Raw genomic sequence first — 26742 nt, 5'->3', positions numbered from 1 at the left:
TAAGCCAGTGAAGCTTGCGAAGGGAGTAGGTAGCTGATGCAGTCCTTGGGACCTGACACAGCAGTCTGGCAGCTGAACTATGTACCACCTGCAGCCTGTGTAGTGTCGTTTTGTTGAAGCCTAAGTATAGAACATTGCTGTAGTCCCGCCTGGACGTAATCAGAGCATGGACTACAGTACGTTGAACAGAGAAGGGTATCATTCACAACATTTTCTTTAAGCGTTTCAAAATGGTTAAGCAGGTTGAGGCCACTTTCGTAATTTGTTGTTTCATTTACAAGTGTTCATCAAAGATTAATCCCAGATTGCGAACTTGTTGAACTGGCTGAGGTAGGGTGCGTATTTCGACAGGCCAGTGTTGAGGTCCCCACAGCTCTTGCTCTTTTCCCAGGATCATGACTTCAGTTTTAGCTCCATTTAGTCTGAGTACGTTGTTTAGTATCCGAGTTGCGATTTTCCTCAGACCAACCTGAAGAGCAGAATAATCGGATCCCCTAGATGGAGTAAGGGGAAAGATAGTTTGCATGTCGTCAGCATATGAAAAAAGGGACAACCCCGCCTCTTCGGCAATATCTGCCAATGGGCTAACATAAATGTTAAATAGGAGAGGGCTCAGCACATAGCCCTGGGGAACTCCATATGGAGATTAATGGATATTAGAGCTTGCCAAGGCAGAGAAAACCTGGAATGTTCGGTCGGCTAAGAAAGAGCAAGGCCACTGTAAGGTTAAGCCACGAATGCCCAAGGAATGTAAAACTTTCAACAAGATGGTGTGAGACACCATGTAAAAAGCGGCACTGAGATTGAGTAAAATGTGTGCCACCGTCTTGACATGGTCCAGGCTGTGTCTCAAAAATTCGGTAGCTCCAAGTAGAATAGAATAAGTCGAAAAAACAGCTATAAATCCTGACTGGAAGGGTGAAGAAAATTCTGAGACTCAACAAAAGATGTCAGCTGGAGATTGACATGTTTTCAAGACTCTTGGAGAACACTGGGAGCAGCGAGATGGGACGGAAGTTGGATGGTAAGACGGGATCCTCATTGGGCTTTTTTAAAAGAGGGAGCGCCATGGCATGTTTCCATTCAGAAGGGACAAAACCTTCCTGTAGGGAGGTGTTCAGGAGGTCCATGGTCAGCAGGAGTGTGGGAGCCTCAAGCTGTTTCATCACGGAAATAGGCAGAAGGTTACAAGGGGAACTTGATTTAATACTAGCCAAGAGAAAGTTGAAAGTGCTAAATTCCAAAAGGGAACACAATTCTAACCTAATGGTGGATTTAACATTGTCGTGGATCAAAGGCAGCCCCTATACTGGTAGAAGTGGGGGCCATGATGGTAGTGTGTAGGGTATTTAGCAAGTTATCTTTGGCCAGTGCCGAATATATTTTTTCAACTTTCACCACAAAAAAGAAAGCAAGGTTTTCACATTGCATTCTGGTAAGAGTGGAAGGGGTAGTATGAGCATTAGACCCAGATAGTTCTTTAACTATCTTAAAAAGTGTTTTAGGGCAGTGCTGTGCTGAAGAAATTTTTTGAGAGACAAACTCAGCACGAACCATTTTACATAAACTGTGATAATCACTTAGAGCCTTTTTATAGGCGTTCTTAGCATCTGTCTCGTAGTGTTTCCTCCACTGCCTTTCCAAAGCTTTGCATTTGAATTTCTCAATCTTGAGCTTCTCTGTAAACTAGGGGGTAAGCAGTCGATGGTGACCTAACGTTTATTGGAAAGAGGAAGACAGGTGTCTACTTCCTGGGCAATCCAACTTTGAATGGAATCCAGATCCGAGGTAGCAAGCTTTTTTATAGCTGGTCTGGAGTCATCTAAGAGATTGTTTAGGGCTCCCACATTGAGCTTAGCCCAATGCCGGACTTTATGTTTAGGACTGTAAGTGAATACTGTAAGGCCTGCTACAACTTTAAGCCGAGAGGTAATCACAAAGGGATCGGACCAACTCAGGGGGAAAGTAGGGGGACAGATTAGATCCGCCAGATTAGAAAAAAAGGGTATCAAGTAGGTGGCCCGCTACATGGGTGGGACCTGAGTTACATAGATGGAGATTCATTGCGTCAAGGTCGGCAATGAAAGCTGCGCTTTTAGTAAACGTAGGCTCATCTAAGTGAAGATTCAGGTCACCCAGGATGGAGAAATTGGCGGCACTCAAAGCATAGGAGGTTATAAGGTCAGGGAAGGACAGTGACCACTGTCTATCCGGGCCAGGCGGGCGGTACACTAGTATCCCAGACAAGGTAAACTTAGGTGTAAGTGTAAGTTTGAATGATAAGGCTTCACAGTCACTGGCAGATAAGACTTTGCAGTTGAATTTGTCACATTACATTTTTTAACTCATACTTGTGATATAGCACCACCAATAACATCACCAATTCCAACACTAATAAAATCACCACCAACACCACAAATACCAGACACCACCCATACCACTACCAACCACCAATGCCATCAGCAATATCACAACCCCCAGTACAACTACAAATACCACCACCACCACAAATATAACCAACAATACGATCCCCACCAAAATCCCCACCAAAACACCCATCAACAGTTCTACAACACTACTACTAACACGGATAGTATCACCATCAATACTACACCACCTCCAATACTACGAATAGCACATCATCACCAATACCACACAACAATCAATGTAACCAATACCTCAACAAATACTACGACCAATACTACAACCTGTACCAGACCACCACGACTACCCTTACCACCATCACAATATCAGCAATACCACCAGTAGCATTATAAGGATTTTTGGGCCACCTAATCGTAACAACTTTGAAATGTATTTCCCATTTTCTGCTAATTGAAGCCCACATGATGCAAACAAACTTTCAGAAATGAGGTTCACACAAAAAGTTGAAATAAGCCTCAAAAATTCTAACAATGGCACTGGGCTAAGAGAGACAGATTCAGAGGTAGAAAAAAAGAGAGGATGAGATATAGAATTACACAAAGATGAGCTAAAGAGGGACAATATTTACTTTTCCAGAGGGGCCCTTGGAAGGTGGGGACCCTAAGCAATTACCCAACTTGCCTATGTCTTAAAACATCTCTGAATACCATCACCACCACCAATAATACAACACTACCACAATACCACCATTACTACCAAAACTACAACCAATACCACCACCAACACTGCTGATACCACCTCCACCAATACCACCATCACAACCACAATATCACCAATAACGCTGCCACACCACCCTCAATGCCACTAATACCATCCATCACAAATACCTCCACCATCCCCTAGGGAGCCCTGGCACAGCCTGTAGGTCTGTCTACCTTTCATGAGCTATTACATAGAAATACATTTCTGATTGTCTGTATATACATAGCCTACTGGTTATGCTAGTGCTTGGTAAATGTGCACATTCCACAATTCAGAATTGTATGCACAGTTTTGTGTTTCTGAAGCAGGAAACATTTTTCACTCTGGAGAAACATGAGTATGTCAATCTTCATCACTGATAGTAAACTCCGAATGCAAATTTGAGATACCACATTACAGCACTTAATTATAGATTTTAACTGATCTAATACAGTTTTAATATTTAGTTGATCCTACTTTCTAATCGCCGCCCATTTTTTATAGTAGAATGGAGGGTATTCTTTTTTATCACTCTCGCATGTTATGACATATTTTTTTATTTAAAACGGTGAAATGTATGAGATGTCTGTATGTATTTATTTGTTTAATTGTTTTATGGCTCAAGAATCCGAAATAAACAGATTTGGATATTACCACATCACAAGGGACAGCAACATCCAAAGAAAAGTCCATTGTTAAACAATCCTAAAGAACAGTCTATGTACCGAAATAACACAAGGATCATAATGAATATTTAGGCCATGCATTCATAAAGGAATAATTTGACACCCTGGAAAATAAGACAGGTAATTGATGCTCGACAATAACTTTTTTTTTTTTAAATCTCCTTAATCGGAGGCCACTGATCAGCCTTTGATGCTGGTAGTATTTATACGCAAAGAGCATCTCGCTGCACGCGCTAGAGACTCTTACCTCTGCAGCTGACGCCGTCAGGATGCATGCTTTGGCCGTATGACGGGGACACATCCTTGGGTCCAAGCACCTGCCCACTCTCCTCGTGGTTTGGCAGAACGGCGGGGCACAGGTCGGTTTCTAAGGTCTGTAGCTTCAGGAAGGAGTTCTGTAAACAAAAGCAGAACATCGAGGCTAAGACACAGAAGAGCAGGTGCGTGCACAGAGGTGTGTCAGCTCCGTTCGCCTGTTTGGTCTGTGTCTAGTGGCCGCTCTTAGAGGGATTCTCACAACCAGATGAAATGTTCAGCATTCCCTTCCATGTGGGCGCTGGGATTCTGCCGTTATGAAACTCCTCATTTAAATAGATTCGTGACACGCGTTAGTGGTGATTCCGTCAGCAGCACCCAAAGGCTCTTATTGACCAATCGGCCTCTGGCGGGAGTGGGGGAGTGCAAAAGGCGGGGGGAGGGCGCCCACGGAACTGTTGTGGTGACGCGGTAGCATTCAACGCGCATTTCATTCAGTAAGCAGGCTTAGCGTCTAGCGGTACTCCCCGCCCACCATTCATAAATATAGTCTGCTTACACACTATGCAGTATTCTGGCAGAGAACAAAGAGAAACACGCAACACCTGCAATAAGACACTTTAGTATATACAGAGAATTCCCCTCACAAGAAGAATGGTGTTGCTTTCTTGAACTGTAGCAGCCTATGAAAGGCTGCTGTAACACATCCCTGGGTGACTGCATATATATATATATAAATAAATATTGCCCAAGCCATTTTTTTTCTATGCACATTTTCCATCGTGTACACTGGGTCTGCAGCGAGTAATCTTTATCCCTCCTCCCGACAGGACCGTCGTGCCGTGATGCAAATGCGTGGAAGCCCCAGCACCGGTTTGCGCGCCTCGATGAGTCATGCCGGCTCCCTACGTGCTCAATTACTCTCCCCCAGGGACGGGCAGAGAGCAGTGGAAGACGCAGGCAAATGCACAGTACTGCACGTCCGTGCCGAGGCACTGGACTCGAACAAGGAAAAACACCAAAGCTGCCACGCCTCAGTTATTTCACGCTACACAGCTGCAACACAAACATATACATTGAAATGCCCTTAATATATTTTGCATTTTTGATGACAAAATGCCGGAAGTACTACCCGTGATCATTATTTGTTATGAAACCTAGCCGATGCTTGGCTAAACTTAGCGTTTAGAAGAAAATAGTAACTCAGAAAATGTAATTTGGAATTATGCCTTTGTTACAGAATTTACCTTGCAATTATCTACGATGCTCAATATGTTGTCTTTTGTAATGTGAATGCACATAAATGCACGCAGTAAACAGACACACGTTATCATGAAGTCTAGCAAAAATGCAGTCATCCGTGCACACAGTGCAGCAGAGATACAGCCAACAATGAACACAGCCAGGTATCCACCACACAGGGCACCAGAAGGTAAAGGGTTATGGACACAAGCTGAGCATCAGATGATTCATAGTGGAGTGCACAAGGTGATGTGCATCAGGTGCTTCATGGCATGACTCGCTCATGTTGATGTACAGCAGAGCAGCGCAAGGATATGCTCAAGGGATGCACACAATCTTGTCATCAGGGTAACATAGTGGAGTGCACAAGGTGATGTACAAGATGATGTGCATCAGGTGGTTCATGGCATGACAATATTACTCATGCATCTAAGGGACCCATCCGGCTGATATGTGACAGGGGAGTTCTGGCTGATGCACCTCATGAGAGCTCTGGGTACGTGCATCGGGGAACACTGGGTGTTGAATACGAGATGCGAACTGGGTGATGTGCAGTTAAGAAGTGCAGGAATGTGTGCATTATATGGAAACATGCTGATACGCAACATGGAACCAGGGTACAATGGTTTCACATGGTGTTGTGCAACAGGCGAGACACATTAATGTGCAATTGTTGGCAAATGGTGATGTCACACTGGATCAGGGTGTCCCTCATCAGGCATGAGCAGGTCATCCAGTCCTACTTTGTCTCTGTGTTTTAAGACTGGTAGTGTTATTCTCAAAAAACAAATTCTGAACTACTGCGGCCTAGCCCTGCATCTAACCCCCTGCAGGCAGCCTCCCCCACGCCAAGTTTCACACAGCCTTTCTACTATTAACGGCGAGGGGTTGGCTGCTTGCACCCCACCCCCCACGGACAGCCAGTCCCCCGGCAGTAGACAGCATGGGGTTGGGCTACAGGCAGCCAATGCATCACCACATATGGCTGCAGGCAATCAATCCCTTGGCATGCATGGTCTTTGGTCGTGTGCAGCGTGAGGTTGGCTGCAGAGCCTGACCTGCGCTCATCTCCCCTTCCGGGCACAGCCTTGGGCCATGAGCGGCATGTGATTGGTTACAGGCAGCCAATGCCTCAGATGGCTGAACCAAAAAACAACCAAGATGCCAATACTGATGAAAATTTCAAACAGTTAAATGAATGGTGCAAGGATATCCAAACCAAGCAACCATACGCTCATTAGTAGCCTTTATTTTCAAATATTCAAACATTTCTTCAATAGAGAAACACATACAGGGAACATATTCGTACATATAATACAAAAACCATGTAATAAATACCTTCTACACACTACTATTTTCAATCGCTACCACCACTATTACAAACACACGGTCACATACATTCTATCTACAATCAAACAATCACCACACTCACCACACACCACAAAGTCCTTTTTGGGCCAATATGACTTATTCAACTTAAATGAAGGCCCTAACACCCACCAAACAAAGCAATATTAGGTTCTAATTTTATGGTGCACCTAACTGCATACAAAGCATCGTGACATATAATAGTTACCAAACAATTTCTAAGTACCTAAAGATCTACAGTTTATCTTCAGGGTGCACCAAAATCCCAATCACAAAATGCTAAATACAATTGTTTGGTAGTGTGAACAAAGAGGTTTACGCGTTTCAAACCCGATCAATACTGGGGTTCTCATCAGGACCAAGAAACACTGAGGACACAAAAAACAAAAAAGACAAAAATGTCAAGACCTAGCTCTCACTAAATTTGACCAACGCTCCTCAACAAAGACCACCAACAGCCACTACTTACCAAACTTAAAGAAAAGCCACAGCCGTGGACTTCCTTCATTTTTAGGGCTCGCACTGCGACGCAATTGCGAAGCGATTGTCGCAGTGGAGCCCTCTTGTAATCAGTTTTCCTTTCAAGGACTAAAAAGACTAGGGACAACAGACTGGCACGCGCACGCAGCCTGCCGGAATCGGATCAGGTCGCGCGCGTGAACACGCGCTCTGATTCCGGCAGGCTGTTCACAACACATGCACACGCAGGCAGGCACACACAACACACACACAGACGCACGCACACACACATAACACACACAGACAGACGCACGCACACACACACACACACACACACACACAGACGCACCCCCCCCCCCACAACCCCCACTCACCGGGCTCTTTTAGCGTATTCCGTGTCTCGGTGTCTCGTCAGCCAGTGGGTCAGTCTCGATCCTCGATCTCCCTCCGCAGTGCTGGTCTTCACCCAGGCCCCCTCCTGGGACCCGGGACATCAGATGCCACACTCCGCTTTGGCGCCGGGGCTCGGAGCGCGCATGCGCGGGCAGCCCCCGCCCTCTCACTCTAAGCCCGAGCTGCTTTCGGTTTCGCTGGTCACGTGCCCGTAGCCAAGACAACACGCGGCGCGCGCCTGCAGCGAATGGAATGAAAGCATACTCGGATATGTATAACCGTTCAAGCCCTAAGAGGGCGTTGTGTCATGTCGTCAAAAGAAATCTTCAACAATAAACTGCTGTGGCTTTCCATGAACTTACGTTGCAGATATTTATCTGTAAGTATTTAGTTTTAGCTGGTATTGTTTGTACACTGGCTGCCTGATTCGCGACACACTGCATCACTGTACACTTTTGATGCAACTCTAACTGACCCCTATTACCTAGTTTGCACAATAAATTATATAACTTCTAGTGTATACCTGTAACCGCTGTACGTTTCCACCTCCATTGTACAGCGCTCTGAAGCCTGTCTCTATGTGGAGTTTGTGCTATATAAGGAAATACAGAAATAAATGTCAGTCCAGCGCTCTCAGTCCAGCGGTCCCTTCTCTTTGGCCTCTCGGTATTTTGTGATCTTTTGCATCTAGCGACCTCCCTCCGTTCAATTAACGCACCTCTCCCAGGTTGTTGGGCAGCCAAAAAGAAAGGAGGAGCAAGCAGCAACCTTGACACTGATGACAATACCAAAATTAGGGAAAGTATACGTTTTTTATCTGTTGTTTGAATGCAGTTGCCTGTTTTTAGTCAGGTATAATTACCAAGACAAGAAAGAGCGATGATTGGCTGAAACATGTCAAAACACCTTTAACCTTCCTATTATCAGATGGTGATTTCTTTCCTGGTCAGCATGCACTCATTCCTACCAGTTGATGGCTAAGGCGAAGAGTAGAGGTGGGGGCTGTTAAGTAGCAAACTGTGGGTTGTTGCCATCTGAGTGCATTGTCCATTGATGCTATGTTCATACATCACTTGGCACTTCATGCATCTTTGCAAACATAAACCCTAGTGAATCACAAAACGTGTGAAGCATTAATAATTGGTTCCAGCCCAACAGTTTGCTTATGGCCTCAGCTCTTCCTAAAACTGTGCTCTGTTTGTTAACGAAAAGCATGCGCAGTTTGCCGCTTCAAAAACAGTGTACAGCCGCTATCGTTGCTCAGATAAGTCTGTTTCTGTTGGAGGGCAGAGTCTTCATACAGTCAGGCCTGCAGCCACTCGGGCAGTAGTAGTTGTTTATTCAAATTAGGCCCTAATCAGAGCCAGAGATCCCTTGGATGCTGTCGAATTTCCATCCTCCCTCCCACGGTGGTCCTGGCAGGCTAGCACCAGGACACAGACCCCAGCCTTCCAAGCATCATCACCATCCCACAGCACCCGCTCTCAACACTTCACAGCGTGTCCACTCAATTCTGGCAAACATGCCGTGCCGACAGACGACACTTTTTAATATTAACCAAATGTGGTATATTACGTGACTAGTTTAAAAGAAATTAAGTAAACAGAATTTAGTCGGATCATGTGTAAAATCTTACGGGGTGGCCCTTGGCATTTGTGCGGTGAATTATGCGGTACATGGGATGCCGAGGAGCGCATCTAGGACTCAACATCTATTTTTGCAAGTTCCCTGGAATCACTCTTTAAAAGGTGTGTAACTGTGCCCTTGGCGTCTGTCTCTGTGTCTCACTCTGTGTGTCTGTCTGTGTGTCTGTCTGTGTGTCTGTCTGTGTGTCTGTCTGTGTGTCTCTGCCTGTGTGTCTCTGCCTGTGTGTCTCTGCCTGTGTGTCTCTGCCTGTGTGTCTCTGCCTGTGTGTCTCTGCCTGTGTGTCTCTGCCTGTGTGTCTCTGCCTGTGTGTTTCTGCCTGTGTGTCTCTGTCTGTGTGTCTCTGTGTCTCTATGTCTCTGTCAGTGTGTTTTTGTCTGCGTGTCTGTGTCTCTGTCTGTGTGTCTCTATGTCTCTGTCTGTGTGTATCTGTGTCTGTGTGTCTGTCTATGTGTCTCTGTCTGTGTGTCTCTGTCTGTGTGTCTGTCAGCATCCTGTTAGGCGCATGGGTACTCAAACTTTCTCTCGAGGGGGGGCAAATTTACAGGGTGGTTTGTGGCCAAGGGTGGCACCGGTGGGGGCGGAGTCAAGGGGGGCGGGGCTAGATCAAAAAAACACTGTGACCAAGAGGTTGAACACAGGCCCCTGCAGTGGAGCATTAGTCCACTGACCCACCAGACCCAGCATACACACGCCTGTCTGTCTGTCTGTCTGTGTGCCTCTGTCTGTCTCTGTCTGTCTCTGTCTGTCTCTGTCTGTCTCTGTCTGTGTGTCTCTGTCTGAGTGTCTCTGTCCGTGTGTCTCTGGCCGTGTGTCTCTGTCTGTGTCTCTGTGTGTGTGTGTGTCTGTCTGTGTGTCTATGTTTCTCACTCTGTGTGTGTCTCTGTCTGTGTGTCTCTGTCTTTGAGTCTGTCTCTGAGCTATTGGTGTTGCATTATTTAGCATTGCCAATAGCTCAAACTTTAATAATGCGAGACCTATTGCATTGTAAATGCTTGTTTAACTTGCTGTAATATTCTAAGAAAGAAACAAATAAAACGTCCTGTTGTCAAGCTTGTCAGAAAGCGTATGCCCAATTGGACCAATGTTGGCGCTTGCACTTACTTCGTATAGAAATGCCCAGTAGATAATGTTTGATGCCGGGTTTTCAAAAACTCCCTACATGCCAATGCGCGAGCACCTATTTTGAAAGAATGGAGTATATTAATTGGTGCCTGATTCCCTCATTTGACATTTTTAGAATGATCAAAAGTTGCACTTTTCAATCAATTCAAAGCATACCTTCTCAGTACGGTGTCTCCGCACGGAGTCGCATTAAATTCCGCTTCCCCTTGCAATAATCACTTGCAAAACTTCGGTTTGCTGTTGACAAAAGACTGCAATTACTGCCCGCTCTTGCTCCTAAAGCGGCATTTCATTCAGCCGATTACCAAAGTCCCATAGCTTACCGTAATCGTTTAACGGCTGCTGTCTAAGTCCGCCATCAGTACAAACAGTTATTTTCTAGTAGAGGAAGTATTTTGCGCGTAGGTAGATAATTCCATTTACGGCGTGTCGGGAACTGTAGTTCATTATCGGTGGAGCATGTGATTATTGCACGGTGTGTCGGGAAATGTAGTTTGTCCACAAAAACCGGTAGGGGCTACAGTGAAAAGTGCTGGAGAGTTCCTTGGCATGCCAGAAAAAGTAGTTTGAGTTCGGATTCCGACCGGACCAGTTCATATTTATACAGTTGCTCAGAACATGTAAAGTTTTTATGTGAAAAGTATTAAATTAAACAAGTAGGAATATATTGCATATTGAATAATGAAGTGCAACTGGAATGATCACGTGGACCATTGTTTTGCTGCTATTATCCCAAAGGGGGAGTGTGGCGAACTTTTGGCAAATTAAGGTTATTTTTATTGAGATACCTACATGCTGATTGAGCTTGGAGAAGAATGAAAATGCCTGCACGGATGTATTAACAATTTATATAATTCGGAAGTTTCATTCAAACCTGACACAGCCGTGTCAAATTTTAGTATTAGCATAGCTTCTTTTTGAGATAGCTTCAAATCAATGTCTCCACCTCTAGGATCACATTCTACTTTAAAGATTACTGTCCACCGAACATCACCTTCCACGTGGGACTTTTTTATCTAATGGTTGACCAAAGGAGCTGTTGCAACAGAATTCCTGATGCAGGATTTGTGCTGAGAGATTCGTTGGCGTATCTCTTGATTTGTTTTACCAATGTATAGCAATCCACATGGGCAAACAATCCCGTAGACCACGTATCTCGTTTTACAATTGGTGAATGAGTTGTGTTTCCAGTGAACATTTCTGTGTGAAAATAGAGATCCCTCTATAGTTTGCTCACAACAAACACAGGTACCACATCTATGGTGTCCAGTTATTCTTTAGAGACCCATTAGTTCCCTTAACATTTGTTTGGGCTGTTTTTTCATTGCTGCTCTCACAATATAGTTTGAAATGCTCCTTTCCTTCTTGAAGGCAAACAAAGGGACAGGTGAGAAGTCTTTATCCAAGTTTTTTATTAGATGCCAATTTTTAAAGGATTACCTTTTTCAGATTGTTAGAATTCGGACAAAAAGTTGATACGCAAACTTGGTGTTCCAAGGATGGTTTTTGACGTCTTTCGAGCAGTGTTTCCCTCGGGGTACACCATGCGCGGTTCATGGCTGCTTTGACTAATTTCTTGGCATACCCACGATCCCGTAGGTTCCCTGATAAAGTGTTGGCATTTGTAGTGTAGTCATCTCGATAAAAAAAATTCCTACAAATTCTTAAAAATTGCCCATAGGGAAAGCTTTCCTTCAAACTCCTCGGATGGTTGCTGGAAAAAAGGAGTGCATTTTTCCTATCCATTTTCTTCTTAAATAAAGTGGTTATCAAACCACCTCCAGCTGGATGTACTTCCACATCAAGAAATAATATTTTATGTACAGAATGGGAAATGCTGAATTTGATATCCATTGTCCTCGGGTTCAGCCAATCAACAAAATGCCATAAGATGTATCTCGCTCCCAGTCCAGACTACAAAAAACGTCATCAATGAAACGTAGCCAGGTGGTTATGTTTGGAGAGAAAGGATTATTTTTGTAAACAAAGGTGTCTTCATACATTGACATGAATAAAACAGCCAACTCAGGAGCAAAAGGACAACCCATCGCGACTCCCTTTATTTGAAAAATGAAGTCGTCGCCAAAGTAATTTTTCTTCAATGCAAATGAAGCCAATTTAGTGATGAATTCAGTGGGGACTCTATAACCGGTTTATCACGTTTTTCCTAGAAGTGCAAGAGCATCTCTACAGCTTCATCTTGTGGTATTTGCGTGTACAATGAAGTCACATCTAGGGTTGCTAATATATCAGTTTCGCTATTGAATGGTATTGTCTCCAATTTATTAATGAAATCTGTGGTGTCTTTCAGATAAGATTTTACATGTCCCATAAATTCCTTCAAAAAGTAGTCGACATATTTGGATATCGGTTCTATCAAAGAACCGCAACTGGAAACAATTGGCCTTCCCGGGTTTTTTTTTTCACTCTTCTTGAATTTTTGGAAAAACATAGAACACTGGGGTTCTTGGATGTTTATTATGTAAAAATTTTTACTCTTTTGGACCTAAGAATCCCTGCTCGACCATCCTTCAGGATAGACAAGAGTTCTCCTTGTAGTTCAGGAGTTGGATCTTTTGAGACCCTTCTATAGCACTCTTGATCATTCAATTGTTTTAGAACTTCAGTCACGTAATCATCAGTTTCCCAAACAACAATTGCACCTCCTTTGTCCGCCTGTTTAATAATGACGGAGGGATAATTTTTTAAGGAGGTTAATGCTTCACGTGGTTCCTTCGAAATATTATGTTTTACATAATAAGTTTGTTTATCCATCTCTGATATACCTGATAATACCGTTTTTTCAAAGATGAGTATTTGTTTAGAAATGTTATTACCAGGTGGACAAAACGATGAGTTTTTGCGGAGACCAGTAACTTCCGTGGTCTCTGGTGTGTCATTACCTAGGAAGAACATTTTTTTTAAAAATAGTTTTTATTGAAGAAAAACATTTGCAATTTTGACAGTAATCACATAAGTAAATGAGTTTGATCAGCATAACTTAGGCAAACAAATAATGCGCACGATATCAGGCTAATTTAATCATCAAGGCTTAAGCAATTCCACAATTCTCAAGATAGTCTGTACATCATACATTTCTTATTGAAATAAACAAGTCTTTTCACGCACTGCACCATCACTCCTCTATATATTCATCATCTGAACTATCTATGTCATCTTCTGGTAGTAAGTCACATAGTTCCCCCCTGTAAGTGTTCCACGGTGCCCACATTTTGTTCCACTTGTGCGGGCTTCCCCTGGTCTTATAAACTGTGCTCTCCGTTCTAGGAAGAACATTTTAAGTCGTAGTTTACGACAGAATTCAATGAATTCTGTTTTCATTTTTATGAAATCAGTCCTTTGCGTTGGAATGAACGTAAGACCTTTGGTCAGAATGAATTCCTCTGCTTCCGTTAACTTTTTCTTGGACAGATTAAAAATGGAGGAACCATCTAATTTTTGTAGTGTTGTTTCCTGGTTGTCATCTCCCAGGGCTGGTTGTTGTATCTGGTTCGTCCCCTTGGTCTGGGCTGACCCTGTCCTAAAAAAGACGAAGAACCCTGTTGTTGCGGTCCATTCCATTTTTTATTTCTGTTTGGGCGACCTTCCCCACTCTCTGTATCCCCTCCAGATGAAGATGAAGTATCCGAGAAGGAGATAAATTGTTTCTTTGATCTTCCCTGGTTATCTGCTAGTAACCTTCGTGAGTCCGCTTTAGAGTAAAAATCAGCTTGTGAAAATGGATATACGATGTCCAAGGAGAAATTCCTTTTGTCCTTTTCAAACTGGTTTGTTTTTTGATTGATTGTATAATCTTTGAACTCCAAAATATCCTTATCTACTTTGTCTAGTAAGGCCTTCGAATCTGTAATTGTCTAATTGTTTTTTATTTCCGTTTCCAATAGAGATATTTCTTCCAACTCCTTTTGAGAGATTCTGAGAGCTGTTTCTACAGTAATGACCATAAGGTCCCTACTGCATTTTGTTTCTATCAGACTGAACCCTTTCTTATAGATGGGTCGTCTGTAAACACCACTGGAATATTCCGAATTTGCAGGTCTGCAGGTATTGTACCTTCGCTTAGATGTTGTAATAAGAAGTGTCCTTGTAAGTCTGTTCTTATTTGCTTCTTTTTAAGACGTAACAATTTGTCCAATTCGTTTTGAGTTTTTCCTGTCACACTTAGAGTTGCAGAGGCGAACAAAGGTGGCTAAAGGCCACATGGCCAATCACATATCTGTGGAAACCTACTGCAGACACTCGGGCACAGCCTCTCTTAAAAAACATTTTTCAAAATCCCATGAGGGACCCGCAGAAGCCAGCACATCCTCCTGCGCTTCTGTGGAACACCAGCGAGAATCCAGGAGCCTTGCTGGCTCCTACAGACATCTGCGGGATTGTGAAAGTGCAAAAAAATATACAGTTTTACATTTAGCCTCTAGGACCCCCACATGGTCCAGGGGGGTCAGGGTACCCCTGCCCTGCCTCCTTATACTTTAGTATTTAAACATTTTCAGGACACAGGTACAACGTCCTATTTCCTGAAATCGCAGCTGCAGCATTTCTCTTCATGTTGGAGCCAACCAATCAGAATGAGAGCTCCCATGGACTTTCACTCGCTTGGAAGGGAGACAGCTGATGGGATACAAAGCCCCCTCAGACAATCAGATCTCTCTATTATTTGAATTTGCATGATAGCAGAGCTCTCGCAAATTTCCGGTGAAACCCAACCGCCAGGTATGCAAAGTATTTGAACCTTGATTTCTCAAAACTATTGAACGGATTTATGTCAGCTTACAAAAACCGCACTTTCTCAACCAATATCTATCTTTCTGACAAAGTTGGTGTAATTAATTTCAGCCATTTTTGTGCTATTACTGTTCAATTTCCCTAAAGAAAAATGAAGGGGAAAATTACATTTAGGGACTCTGAGAGCCAGATGTATGACCAAGAAAATTGCGCATCGCAAATTGCGACTCTTTTGGGAGTCGCAATTTGCGAGGGGCAATTTCCAATGTACAACAGTGTATTTCACACTGTTTGCGATTCCCAATGGGGACGCAAATTGCGAGGCTCACTAACCCCTTTACAGCGGCGATAATTTCGCCGCAGTGCGGGGTTTCTATTGTGTGGGCGGGGCTGCGTCGGCCAACGGACGTGCGCAGCACTACTAAGGTAGTGCTCACGATGGTCATTGGCCGACGGCAGCAATGAACGGGCTAATATTAATGAGCCTTTCGCAATTTGCGAGCCCATTGGGAATAACAGCCCTCCGAGGGATGGTGGCCTGCTTGGCTCAGCAGACCACCATGTTTGGGACTGCTTTTTAATTAAGCAGTTATTTTTTTTTAAATGCAGCCCATTGTCCTTAAAGGAAAACCAGATGCATTTAAAAAAGAAAAATTAAGCTTTTCAGTTTCATTTTTTAAGGGCAGGCAGTGGTCTCTGGGACCACTGCCTGCTCTTAAAAATATTTTCCAACATATTCACAAAGGGGAAGGGGTCCTTTCTCTTGAAGGTTCACTATACATTGACTGCTCAGAATGTTAGGTGTACCAAATGTAAAACAGCAATCCTAACCATATCCCTGTGGTAAATTTCACCAAGTTTGTGAAGGTATACATGCATGTGTCTGTGCTTTTACCTAGTGACATGTTCCAAAAAACTAAACATGCAAATACTTGAATACCTGTGTTTCAAAGAGCATACTCTGTAAATTTGTGTACAAAAAGGTGCATGTATTTCTTTCTGCGCATAATAAAGGGCACATGGGACTTCAATAGTATATTTTAGGGGCTCTATAACACCTATATACGTAAGACATGTCTGCCTGTGCAACCGAATGACAGAGCAGAACTAAGAAGATTTGACCACCTACAAGAGAAGCTACCCGCTTTTTAAGCTACCATCTTCAGATGAGAATACATGTACAAGTAGACATATACCTCAGTCCAGAGAGCACGCAGACCTTTAAACTTGACAGCTTGCACTTGCACTTCCCATTTCAATACAGAAACAGGCAAGAGTAGTACAGAATGAAGCAGGAGAATTGCAGAAAAAAACCAGGAGAGATGCAGAAAGAGGCAAGAGAAGTGCAGAAAGAAGCAAGAGAGGAGCAGAAAGAAGCAAGAGAGGAGCAGAAAGAAGCAAGAGAAGTTCAGAAAGAAGCAACTGGGGTACAAAAACAGGCAAGAGAACTGCAGAAAGAGGCAAGAGAAATGCAGAAAGCAGCAACAGAGGTCAAGAAGGACACAAGAGAACTGCAGAAAGAGGCAAGAGAGTTGCAGAAATAGGCAAAAGAGGTGCAGAAAGAGGGAATGGGAGCAGACAGAGGCAAGAGCGGTAAAGAGGGAAGAGGGGTACAGAAAGAGCCATGAGGTGTCCATACATTTGCAAGAGAGGCACAGAAAGAAGCAAGAACAGTGCAGAAAGAACCAACAGAGGTGCAGAAAAAGGCAAGAGGGGTGAAGAAAGAGGCAAGAGAAATGCAGAAATAAGCAAGAGAGGTACAGAAGGAGGCAATACAACTACTGAAAGAGGCAAGAGAGGTGCAGAAAGAGGAAAGAAGGGTACAGAAAGAAGCAAAAGAGGTGCAAAAACAGGCAAGAGAACTGCAGAAAGAGGCAAGAGAAGTGCAGAAAGAAGCAAAAGAGGTGCAGAAAGAGGTAAGAACTGTAGAAAGAGATGAGACGTACAGAAAGGGAAGAGAGGTGCACAAAGAGGGAAGAAGTTGCAGAATGAGGTAAGAGGGGTGCAGAAAGAAGTAAAAGGTACAGAAAAGCAAAAGAATTGCAGAAAGAAGCAAGAGAGGTGTAGAAAAAGGCAAGAGAGGTACAGAAAGAGGGAACAGGGGTGAAGAAATAGGCAAGAGAGGTACAGAAAGAGGGAGGAGGGGTGCAGAAAGAGGCAAGAAAATTACTGAAAGACACAACAGAGGTGTAGAAAGAAGCAAGAGAAGTGCAGAAAGAAGCAAGAGAGGAGCAGAAAGCAAGAGAAGTTCAGAAAGAAGCAACCAGGATGCAAAAACAGGCAAGAGAACTGCAGAAAGAGGCAAGAGAAATGCAGAAAGCAGCAACAGAGGTCAAGAAGGAGACAAGAGAACTGCAGAAAGAGGCAAGAGAGGTGCAGAAAGAGGAAAGAAGGGTACAGAAAGAAGCAAAAGAGGTGCAAAAACAGGCAAGAAGTTGCAGAATGAGGTAAGAGGGGTGCAGCAAGAAGTAAAAGGTACAGAAAAGCAAAAGAATTGCAGAAAGAAGCAAGAGAGGTGCAGAAAGAGGTAAGAGAGGTGCAGAAAGAGGCAAGAGAGGTGCAGAAAGAGGCAAGAGAGGTGCAGAAAGAGGGAACAGGGGTGAAGAAAGAGGCAAGAGAGGTACAGAAAGAGGGAGGAGGGGTGCAGAAAGAGGCAAGAAAATTACTGAAAGACACAACAGAGGTGTAGAAAGAAGCAAGAGAAGTGCAAAAAGAGGTAAGTGAGGTACAGAAAGAGGAAAGAAAGGTGCAGCAAGAGGCACGAAGACTGCAGAAAGAGGCATGAGAGGTTCAGAAAGAGGCAAATGAAGTGCATAAACAGGCAAAGAGGGGTGCAGAAAGAGACAAGAGAAGTGCAGAAATAAGCAACAGAGGTGCGGAAGGAGGCAAGAGTGGTACAGAAAGAGGGGTATAGAAAGGGGCAAGAGGGGTGCAGAAAGAAGCAAGAGTGGTGTAGAAAAAGCAAGAGAGGTGAATAGAGAGGCAGAAGAAGTTCAGAAAGAGGCAACAGATGTGCATAAAAATGGAAGAGGGATGCAGAAAGAGGCAAGAGAGGTACAGAAAGAGACAAGATGGGTGCAGAAAGAGGCAAGAGGGGTGCAGAAAGAGGCAAGAGTGGTGCAGAAAGAGGCAAGAGTGGTGCAGAAAGAAGCAACAGAGGTGAAGGAGGCAATAGAACGGCAGAAAGAGGCAAGAGAGTTGCAGAAACAGACAAAAGAGGTACAGAAAGAGGGAACATGAACAGACAGGCAATAGAGGTGCAGAAAGAGGCAAGAGGGGTGCAGAAAGAGGCAAGGGAAGTGCAGAAAGAAGCAAAAGAGGTGCAGAAAGAGAGGTACATAAAGAGGCTAGAGGGGCAGAAAGAAGCAAAAGTCAGTAAGAAGCAACAGAGGTGCAGAGAGAGGCAAGAGAAGTGCATAAAGAGGCAAGAGAGGTGTTGAAACTGGCAGGAGAGGTACAGTAAGAGGATACAGGGTGCATAAAGAGGCAAGAGGGGTGCAGAAAGTAGCATGTGAGGTGCATAAAGAGTCAAAAGAGGTGCAGAAAGAGGAATGAGAGGTGCAGAAAGAGGAATGAGAGGTGCAGAAACTAACAATAGAAGTGCAGAAAGAAGCAAAAGAGGCACAGAAAGAAGCAAGAGAACTAAAGAAAGAGGCAAGAGAGGTACAGAAAGAGGGAAGAGGGTGCATAAAGAGGCAAGAGGGTGCATAAAGAGGCAAGAGGGGTGCAGAAAGTAGCATGTGAGGTGCAGAAAGAGTCAAAAGAGGTGCAGAAAGAGGAATGAGAGGTGCAGAAAGAGGAATGAGAGGTGCAGAAACTAACAATAGAAGTGCAGAAAGAAGCAAAAGAGGCACAGAAAGAAGCAAGAGAACTAAAGAAAGAGGCAAGAGAGGTACAGAAAGAGGGACATGAGGCGCACAAAGAGGGAAAAAAGGTGCAGAAAGAGGCAAGAGGGGTGCAGAATGAAGCTAGTGAGGTATAGAAAGAGGCAAGAGAGGTGCAGAAACAGCTGAGAGAACTGTAGAAAGAGGCAGGAGAATTGCTTAAAGAAGTAACATAGGTGTAGAAAGAAACAAGAAAATGCAGAAAGAGGCAAGTGGGGTGCAGAAAGAGGCAAGAGAAGTGCAGAAAGAGGCAAGAGAAGTACAGAAACAAGCAACAGAGATGCAGAAGGAGGCAAGAGAACTACAGAAAGAGGCAAGAGAGGTGCAGAGAGAGGGGTACAGAAAGAGGCAAGGTGTGCAGAAAGAAGCTAGAGAGGTGTGGAAACAGCAAGGGAAGTGCAGAAAGAACCAACAGAGGTGCAACAAGAGGCAAGAGAGGTACAGAAAGAATCAAGAACAGTGCAGAAAGAACCAACAGTGGTGCAGAAAGAGGCAAGAGGGGTGCAGAAAGAGGGAACGGGAACAGACAGAGGCAATAGAGGTGCAGAAAGAACCAACAGAGGTGCAGAAAGAGGCAAGAGGGGTACAGAAAGAGGCAAGAGGGGTACAGAAAGAGGCAAGAGAAGTGCAGAACGAAGCAAGAGAGGTGCAGAAAGAGGCTAGAGGTACAGAAAGAAGCAAAATAAGTCAGAAAGAAGCAACAGAGGCGCAGAGAGAGGCAATAGAAGTGTGTAAAGATGCACGGGAGGGGTGTTGAAACTGGCAGGAGAGGTGCAGTAAGAGGATACAGGAATGTAGAAAGAGGCAAGAGAGGTAGAAAAAGAGGGTAGATGGTTGCATGAAGAGGCAAGAGGGATGCAGAAAGAAGCAATTGTGGTGCAGGGAGAGGCAAGAGAGGTGCAGAGAGAGGCAAGAGAGGTGCAGAAACAGGCAATAGAAGTGCAGAAAGAGACAGGAGAAGTGCAGAAAGAAGCAAAAGAGGCACGGAAAGAGGCAAGAGAACTACAGAAAGAGGCAAGAGAGGTGTTGAAACTGGCAGGAGAGGTGCAGTAAGAGGATACAGGAATGCAGAAAGAGGCAAGAGAGGTACAGAAAGAGGGAAGAGGGGTGCATAAAGAGGCAAGAGGGATGCAGAAAGAAGCATGTGAGGTGCAGAAAGAGGCAGGAGAGGTGCAGAAAGAGGCAGGAGAGGTGCAGAAAGAGGCAGGAGAGGTGCAGAAAGAGGCAAGAGAGGTGCAGAAAGAGGCAAGAGAGGTACAGAAACAGGCAATAGAAGTGCAGAAAGAGACAAGAGAAGTGCAGAAAGCAGCAAAAGAGGCACAGAAAGAGGCAAGAGAACTACAGAAAGAGGCAAGAGAGGTACAGAAAGAGGGACGAGAGGTGCACAAAGAGGGAAGAAAGGTGCCTGAAAGAGGCAAGAAGGGTGCAGAAAGAAGCTATTGAGGTATAGAAAGAGGCGAGGGGTGCAGAAACAGCTGAGAGAACTGCAGAAAGAGGCAGGAGAATTGCTTAAAGAAGTAACATAGGTGTAGAAAGAAACAAGAAAATGCAGAAATAGGCAAGTGGGGTGCAGAAAGAGGCAAGAGAGGTGCTGAAAGAGGCAAGAGAAGTGCAGAAATAAGCAACAGAGATGCAGAAGGAGGCAAGAGAACTACAGAAAGAGGCAAGAGAGATGTGGAAAGAGGCACGGTGTGCAGAAAGAAGCTAGAGATGTGTGGAAACAGCAAGGGAAGTGCAGAAAGAACCAACAGAGGTGCAACAAGAGGCAAGAGAGGCACAGAAAGAATCAAGAGCAGTGCAGAAAGAAACAAGAGAGGTGCAGAAGGAGGCAAGAGGGGTGCAGAAAGAGGCAACAGAAGTGCAGAAAGAGGCAAGAGGGGTGGAGAAAGAAGGAAGGGGGTGCAGAAAGAAAAAAGAGAAGTGCGGAAAGAAGCAACAGATGTGCAGAAAGAGGCGCGAGAAGTGCATAAAGGGACAAGAGAGGTGCCAAAAGAGTCAGGAGGGGTGCAGAACGAAGCAAGAGAAGTGCAGAATGAAGCAACAGCGGTGCAGACAGAGGCAATAGTGGTGTAGAAAGATGCAAGAAAAGTGCAGAAAGAAGCAACAGAGGTGAAAAAGGAGGCAAGAGACAGCAGAAAGAGGCAAGATAGTTGCAGAAACAGGCAAAAGAGGTGCAGAAAGGGAACGGGAGCAGAAAGAGGCAATAGAGGTACAGAAAGAGGGACGAGGGGTGCATAAAGAGGCAAGATGGGTGCAGAAATTTACAAGAGAGGTGAAGAAATTTGCAAGAGCAGTGCAGAAAGAACCAATAGAGGTGCAGAAAGAGGCAAGAGAAGTACAGAAAGAAGCAAAAGAGGCGCAGAAAGAGGCAAAATGACTGCAGAAAGTGGCAAGAGGAAAGTGAGGTGCACACAGAGGCAAGAAGTACACACAGAAGCAAAAGAAGTGCAGAAAGAAGCAACAGATGTGCAGAAAGAGACAATAGAAGTGCATAAAGAGGCAAAGGATGGTGCAGAAACATGCAGGAGCAGTACAGAAAGAGGGTACAGGGGTGCAGAAAGAGGGAAGGGAGGTACAGAAAGAGGGAAGAGGGGTGCGGAAAGAGGCAAGAGGGGTGCAGAAAGAGGCAAGAGGGGTGCAGAAAGAGGCAAGTGGGGTGCAGATGAGGGGTATAGAAAGAAGCAAGAGGGATGCAGAAAGAAGCAAGAGAGGTGCAGAAAAAGCAAGAGAGGTGAATAGAGAGGCAGCAGAAGTTTAGAAAGAGGCAACAGATGTGCAGAAAGAGGGAAGAGGGGTGCAGAAAGAGGCATGAGAGATACAGGAAGAGACTAGATGGGTGCAGAAAGGGACAAGATGGGTGCAGAAAGAGGCAAGAGAGGTGCAGAAAGAGGCAAGAGAGGTGCAGAAAGGGGCAAGAGAGGGGCAGAAACAGGCAAAAGAAGTGCAGAAAGAGACAAGAGAAGTGCAGAAAGAAGCAAAAGAGGCACAGTAAGAAGGACGAGGTGCACGAAGAAGGAAGGTGCAGAAAGAGGCAAGAGGGGTGCAGAAAGAATCTAGTGAGGTATCGAAAGAGGCAAGAGAGGTACAGAATCAGCTGAGAGAACTGCAGAAAGAGGCAGGAGAATTGCTTAAAGTAGTAACATAGGTGTAGAAAGAAACAAGAAAATGCAGAAAGAGGCAAGTGGGGTGCAGAAAGAGGCAAGAGAGGTGCAGAAAGAGGCAAGAGAAGTGCAGAAAAAGACAAGAGAGGTGCTGAAAGAGTCAAGAGGGGTGCTGAAAGAGTCAAGAGGGGTGCAGAATGAAGCAACAGCGGTGCAGACAGAGGCAAGAGGGGTATAGAAATATGCAAGAAAAGTATAGAAAGAAGTAACAGAGGTGAAGAAGGAGGCACAAGACTACAGAAAGAGGCAAGAGAGTTGCAGAAACAGGCAAAAGAGGTGCAGAAAGAGGGAATGGGAGCAGAAAGAGGCAATAGAGGTGCAGAAAGAGGTAAGAGGGGTGCAGAAAGAGGCAAAGATGGGAGCAGAAATTTACAAGAGAGGTGATGAAATTTGCAAGAGCAGTGGAGAAAGAACCAACAGAGGTGCAGAAAAAGGCAAGAAAAGTACAGAAAGAAGCAAAAGAGGCACAGAAGGAGGCAAGAGGACTGCAGAAAGTGGCAAGAGAGGTACAAAAAGAGGGTAGTGAGGTGCACAAAGAGGGAAGAATGGTGCAGAAAGAGGCAAGAAGTACAGACAGAAGCAAAAGAAGTGCAGAAAGAAGCAAGAGAGGTGCAGAAAGAGGCAATAGAATTGCATAAAGAGGCAAAGAATGGTGAAGAAGCATGTAGGATTGGTGCAGAAAGGGGGTGTCAAAAGAGGGAAGAGAGGTACAGAAAGAAGGAAGAAGGGTGCAGAAAGAGGCAAGAGGGGTGCAGAAAGAAGTATGTGAGGCACATAAAGAGGCAAGAGAGATGCAGAAACAGGCAAGAGAAGTGCAGAAAGAGACAAGATAAGTGCAGAAAGAGGCAAGAGAACTGTAGAAATAGGCACAGGAGGTACAGAAAGAGGGAAGAGAGGTGCACAAATAGGGAAGAAGAGTGCAGAAAGAGGCAAAAGGGGTGCAGAAATAAGTAAGAGGTACGGAAAGAAGCAAAAGAAGTGCAGAAAGAAGCAACAAAGGTGCAGAAAGAAGCAAGAGAAGTACAGAAAGAGGCAACAAAGGTGCAGAAACAGGCAGGAGGGGTACAGAAAGAGTGAACAGGGGTGCAGAAAGTTGCAAGAGAGGTACAGAGAGGGAAGAGGGGTGCAGAAAGAAGCAAGTGAGGTGCAGAAAGAAGCAACAGAGGTGCAGAAAGAAGCAAGAGAAGTACAGAAAGAGGCAAGAGGGGTGCAGAAAGAGGCAAGAGGGGGCAGAAAGAGGCAAGTGGGATACAGAAGAGGGGTATAGAAAGAGGCAAGAGGGGTACAGAAAGAAGCAAGATAGGTACAGAAAAAACAAGAGAGGTGAATAGAGAGGCAGCAGAAGTTCAGAAAGAGGCAACAGATGTGCAGAAAGAGGGAAGAGGGGTGCAGAAAGAGGCATGAGAGGTACAGGGAGAGACAAGATGGGTACAGAAAGAGACAAGATGGGTGCATAAAGAGGCAAGAGAGGTGCAGAGAGATGTGCAGAAAGAGGCAAGAGAGCGGCAGAAACAGGCAATAGAAGTGCAGAAAGAGACAAGAGAAGTGCAGAAAGAAGCAAAAGAGACACAGAAAGAAGGACGAGGTGCAGAAAGAGGGAAGGTGCAGAAAGAGGCAAGAGGGGTGCAGAAGGAAGCAAGAGAGGTGCAGAAAGAGGCGAGAGGTGTAGAAAGAGAAGAGGGGTGCAGAAAGAGGCAAGAGGGGTGCAGAAAGAGGCAAGAGGGGTGCAGAAAGAGACAAGAGGGGTGCAGAAAGAGACAAGAGAACTACAGAGAGAGGCAAGAGAGGTACAGAAAGAGGGACGAGAGGTGCACAAAGAGGGAAGGTGCAGAAAGAGGCTAGTGAGGTATAGAAAGAGGCAAGAGAGGTGCAGAAACAGCTGAGAGAACTGCAGAAAGAGGCAGGAGAATTGCTTGAAGTAGTAACATAGGTGTAGAAAGAAACAAGAAAATGCAGAAATAGGCAAGTGGGGTGCAGAAAGAGGCAAGAGAGGTGCAGAAAGAGGCAAGAGAAGTGCAGAAATAATCAACAGAGATGCAGAAGGAGGCAAGAGAACTACAGAAAGAGTCAAGAGAGGTGCGGAAAGAGGAACGGTGTGCAGAAAAAGCAAGAGAGGTGAATAGAGAGGCAGCAGAAGTTCAGAAAGAGGCAACAGATGTGCAGAAAGAAGGAAGAGGGGTGCAGAAAGAGGCATGAGAGGTACAGGAAAAGACAAGATGGGTACAGAAAGAGACAAGATGGGTGCAGAAAGAGGCAATAGAGGTGCAGAGAGAGGCAAGAGAGGTGCAGAAAGAGGCAAGAGAGGGGCAGAAACAGGCAATAGAAGTGCAGAAAGAGACAAGAGAAGTGCAGAAAGAAGCAAAAGAGGCACAGAAATAAGAACGAGGTGCACAAAGAGGGAAGGTGCAGAAAGAGGCAAGAGGGGTGCAGAAAGAAGCAAGAGAGGTGCAGAGAGGCAAGAGAGGTGCAGAAAGAGGCAAAAGGGGTGCAGAAACAGGCAATAGAAGTGCAGAACGAGACAAGAGAACTACAGAGAGAGGCAAGAGAGGTACAGAAAGAGGGACGAGAGTTGCACAAAGAGGGAAGGTGCAGAAAGAAGCAAGAGGGGTGCAGAAAGAAGCTAGTGAGGTATAAAAAGAGGCAAGAGATGTGCAGAAACAGCTGAGAGAACTGCAGAAAGAGGCAGGAGAATTGCTTAAAGTAGTAACATAGGTGTAGAAAGAAACACGAAAATGCAGAAAGAGGCAAGTGGGGTGCAGAAAGAGGCAAGAGAGGTGCAGAAAGAGGCAAGAGAAGTGCAGAAAAAGACAAGAGAGGTGCTGAAAGAGTCAAGAGGGGTGCAGAACCAAGCAAGAGAAGTGCAGAATGAAGCAACAGCGGTGCAGACAGAGGCAAGAGGGGTGTAGAAATATGCAAGAAAAGTATAGAAAGAAGTAACAGAGGTGAAGAAGGAGGCAAGAGACTACAGAAAGAGGCAAGAGAGTTGCAGAAACAGGCAAAAGAGGTGCAGAAAGAGGGAATGGGAGCAGAAAGATGCAATAGAGGTGCAGAAAGAGGTAAGAGGGGTGCAGAAAGAGGCAAAGATGGGAGCAGAAATTTACAAGAGAGGTGATGAAATTTGCAAGAGCAGTGGAGAAAGAACCAACAGAGGTGCCGAAAGAGGCAAGAAAAGTACAGAAAGGTGCAAAAGAGGCACAGAAGGAGGCAAGAGGACTGCAGAAAGTGGTAAGAGAGGTACAGAAAGAGGGTAGTGAGGTGCAGAAAGAGGGAAGAAGGGTGCAGAAAGAGGCAAGAAGTACAGACAGAAGCAAAAGAAGTGCAGAAAGAAGCAACAGAGGTGCAGAAAGAGGCAATAGAATTGCATAAAGAGGCAAATGATGGTGAAGAAACATGTAGGATTGGTGCAGAAAGGGGGTGTCAAAAAGGGGAAGAGAGGTACAGAAAGAAGGAAGAAGGGTGCAGAAAGAGGCAAGAGGGGTGCAGAAAGAAGTATGTGAGGCACATAAGGAGGCAAGAGAGATGCAGAAACAGGCTAGAGAAGTGCAGAAAGAGACAAGATAAGTGCAGAAAGAGACAAGATAAGTGCAGAAAGAGGTAAAAGGTGCAGAAAGAGGCAAGAGAACTGTAGAAATAGGCACATGAGGTACAGAAAGAGGGAAGAGAGGTGCGCAAAGAGGGAAGAAGAGTGCAGAAAGAAGCAAGAGGGGTGCAGAAATAAGTAAGAGGTACGGAAAGAAGCAAAAGAAGTGTGGAAAGAAGCAACAAAGGTGCAGAAAGAAGCAAGAGAAGTACAGAAAGAGGCAACAAAGGTGCAGAAACAGGCAGGAGGGGTACAGAAAGAGCAAACAGGGGTGCAAAAAGTGGCAAGAGAGGTACAGGAAGAGGGGTGCAGAAAGAAGCAAGTGAGGTGCAGAAGGAAGCAACAGAGGTGTAGAAAGAAGCAAGAGAAGTACAGAAAGAGGCAAGTGAGGTGCAGAAATAGGCAAGAAAAGTGCTGAAAGAGACAAGAGAGGTGCACAAAGAAGCAAAAGAGGTATAGAAAGAAGCAACAAAGGTGCAGAAAGAGGCAAGAAAAATGCAGAAAGAGGCAAGAGAACTGCAGAAAGAGGGAAGAGAGGTGCACAAAGAGGGAAGAAGGGTGCAGAAACAGGCAAGCGAGGTACAGAAAGAAGTAAAAGGCACAGAAAGAAGCAAAAGAAGTACAGAAAAGCAACAGAGGTGTAGAAAGAGGCAAGAGAAGTGTAGAAAGTCAAGAGAGGCCCAGAAACAGGCAGGAGAGGTGCAGAAAGAGGAAACAGGTGTGCAGAAAGAGGCTAGAGAGGTACAGAAACAGGTAAGAGAAGTGCAGGAGGCAAGAGAATTGCTGAAAGAAGCAACAGAGGTGTCGAAAGAAGCAAGAGAAGTGCAGAAAGTGGCAAGTGAGGTGCAGAAAGAGGCAAGTGAGGTGCAGAAAGAGGCAAGAGGCATGCAGAAGGAGGCAAGAGGCATGCAGAAGGAGGTAATAGAGGTGCAGAAAGAAGCAAGAGTAGTGTAGAAAGAAGCAACAGAGTTGCAGAAAGAGACAAGAGGGGTGCAGAAAGAGGCAAGAGAGGTGCAGAAAGAGGCAACTGAGGTGCAGAAAGAGGCAACTGAGGTGCAGAAAGAGCCAGG

The 26742-nt window shown here is 44.9% G+C and overlaps 1 protein-coding gene across 1 annotated transcript in view; it reads right to left on the bottom strand.

Moving 5' to 3' along the window:
• Positions 1-26742, bottom strand: part of FAM13C (family with sequence similarity 13 member C) — a 794386-nt gene that overhangs the window by 261892 nt on the left and 505752 nt on the right. The window contains exon 6 of the mRNA XM_078642967.1: positions 4060-4207. Within this exon, the coding sequence (XP_078499093.1) occupies positions 4060-4207 (148 nt within the window). The remainder of the gene's footprint in view (positions 1-4059; positions 4208-26742) is intronic.

Source organism: Lissotriton helveticus, chromosome 5_1, assembly GCF_964261635.1.
Source record: "Lissotriton helveticus chromosome 5_1, aLisHel1.1, whole genome shotgun sequence".
NCBI classification, from domain to species: Eukaryota; Metazoa; Chordata; class Amphibia; order Caudata; family Salamandridae; genus Lissotriton; species Lissotriton helveticus.
This window is presented reverse-complemented; position numbering and strand designations above follow the sequence as displayed.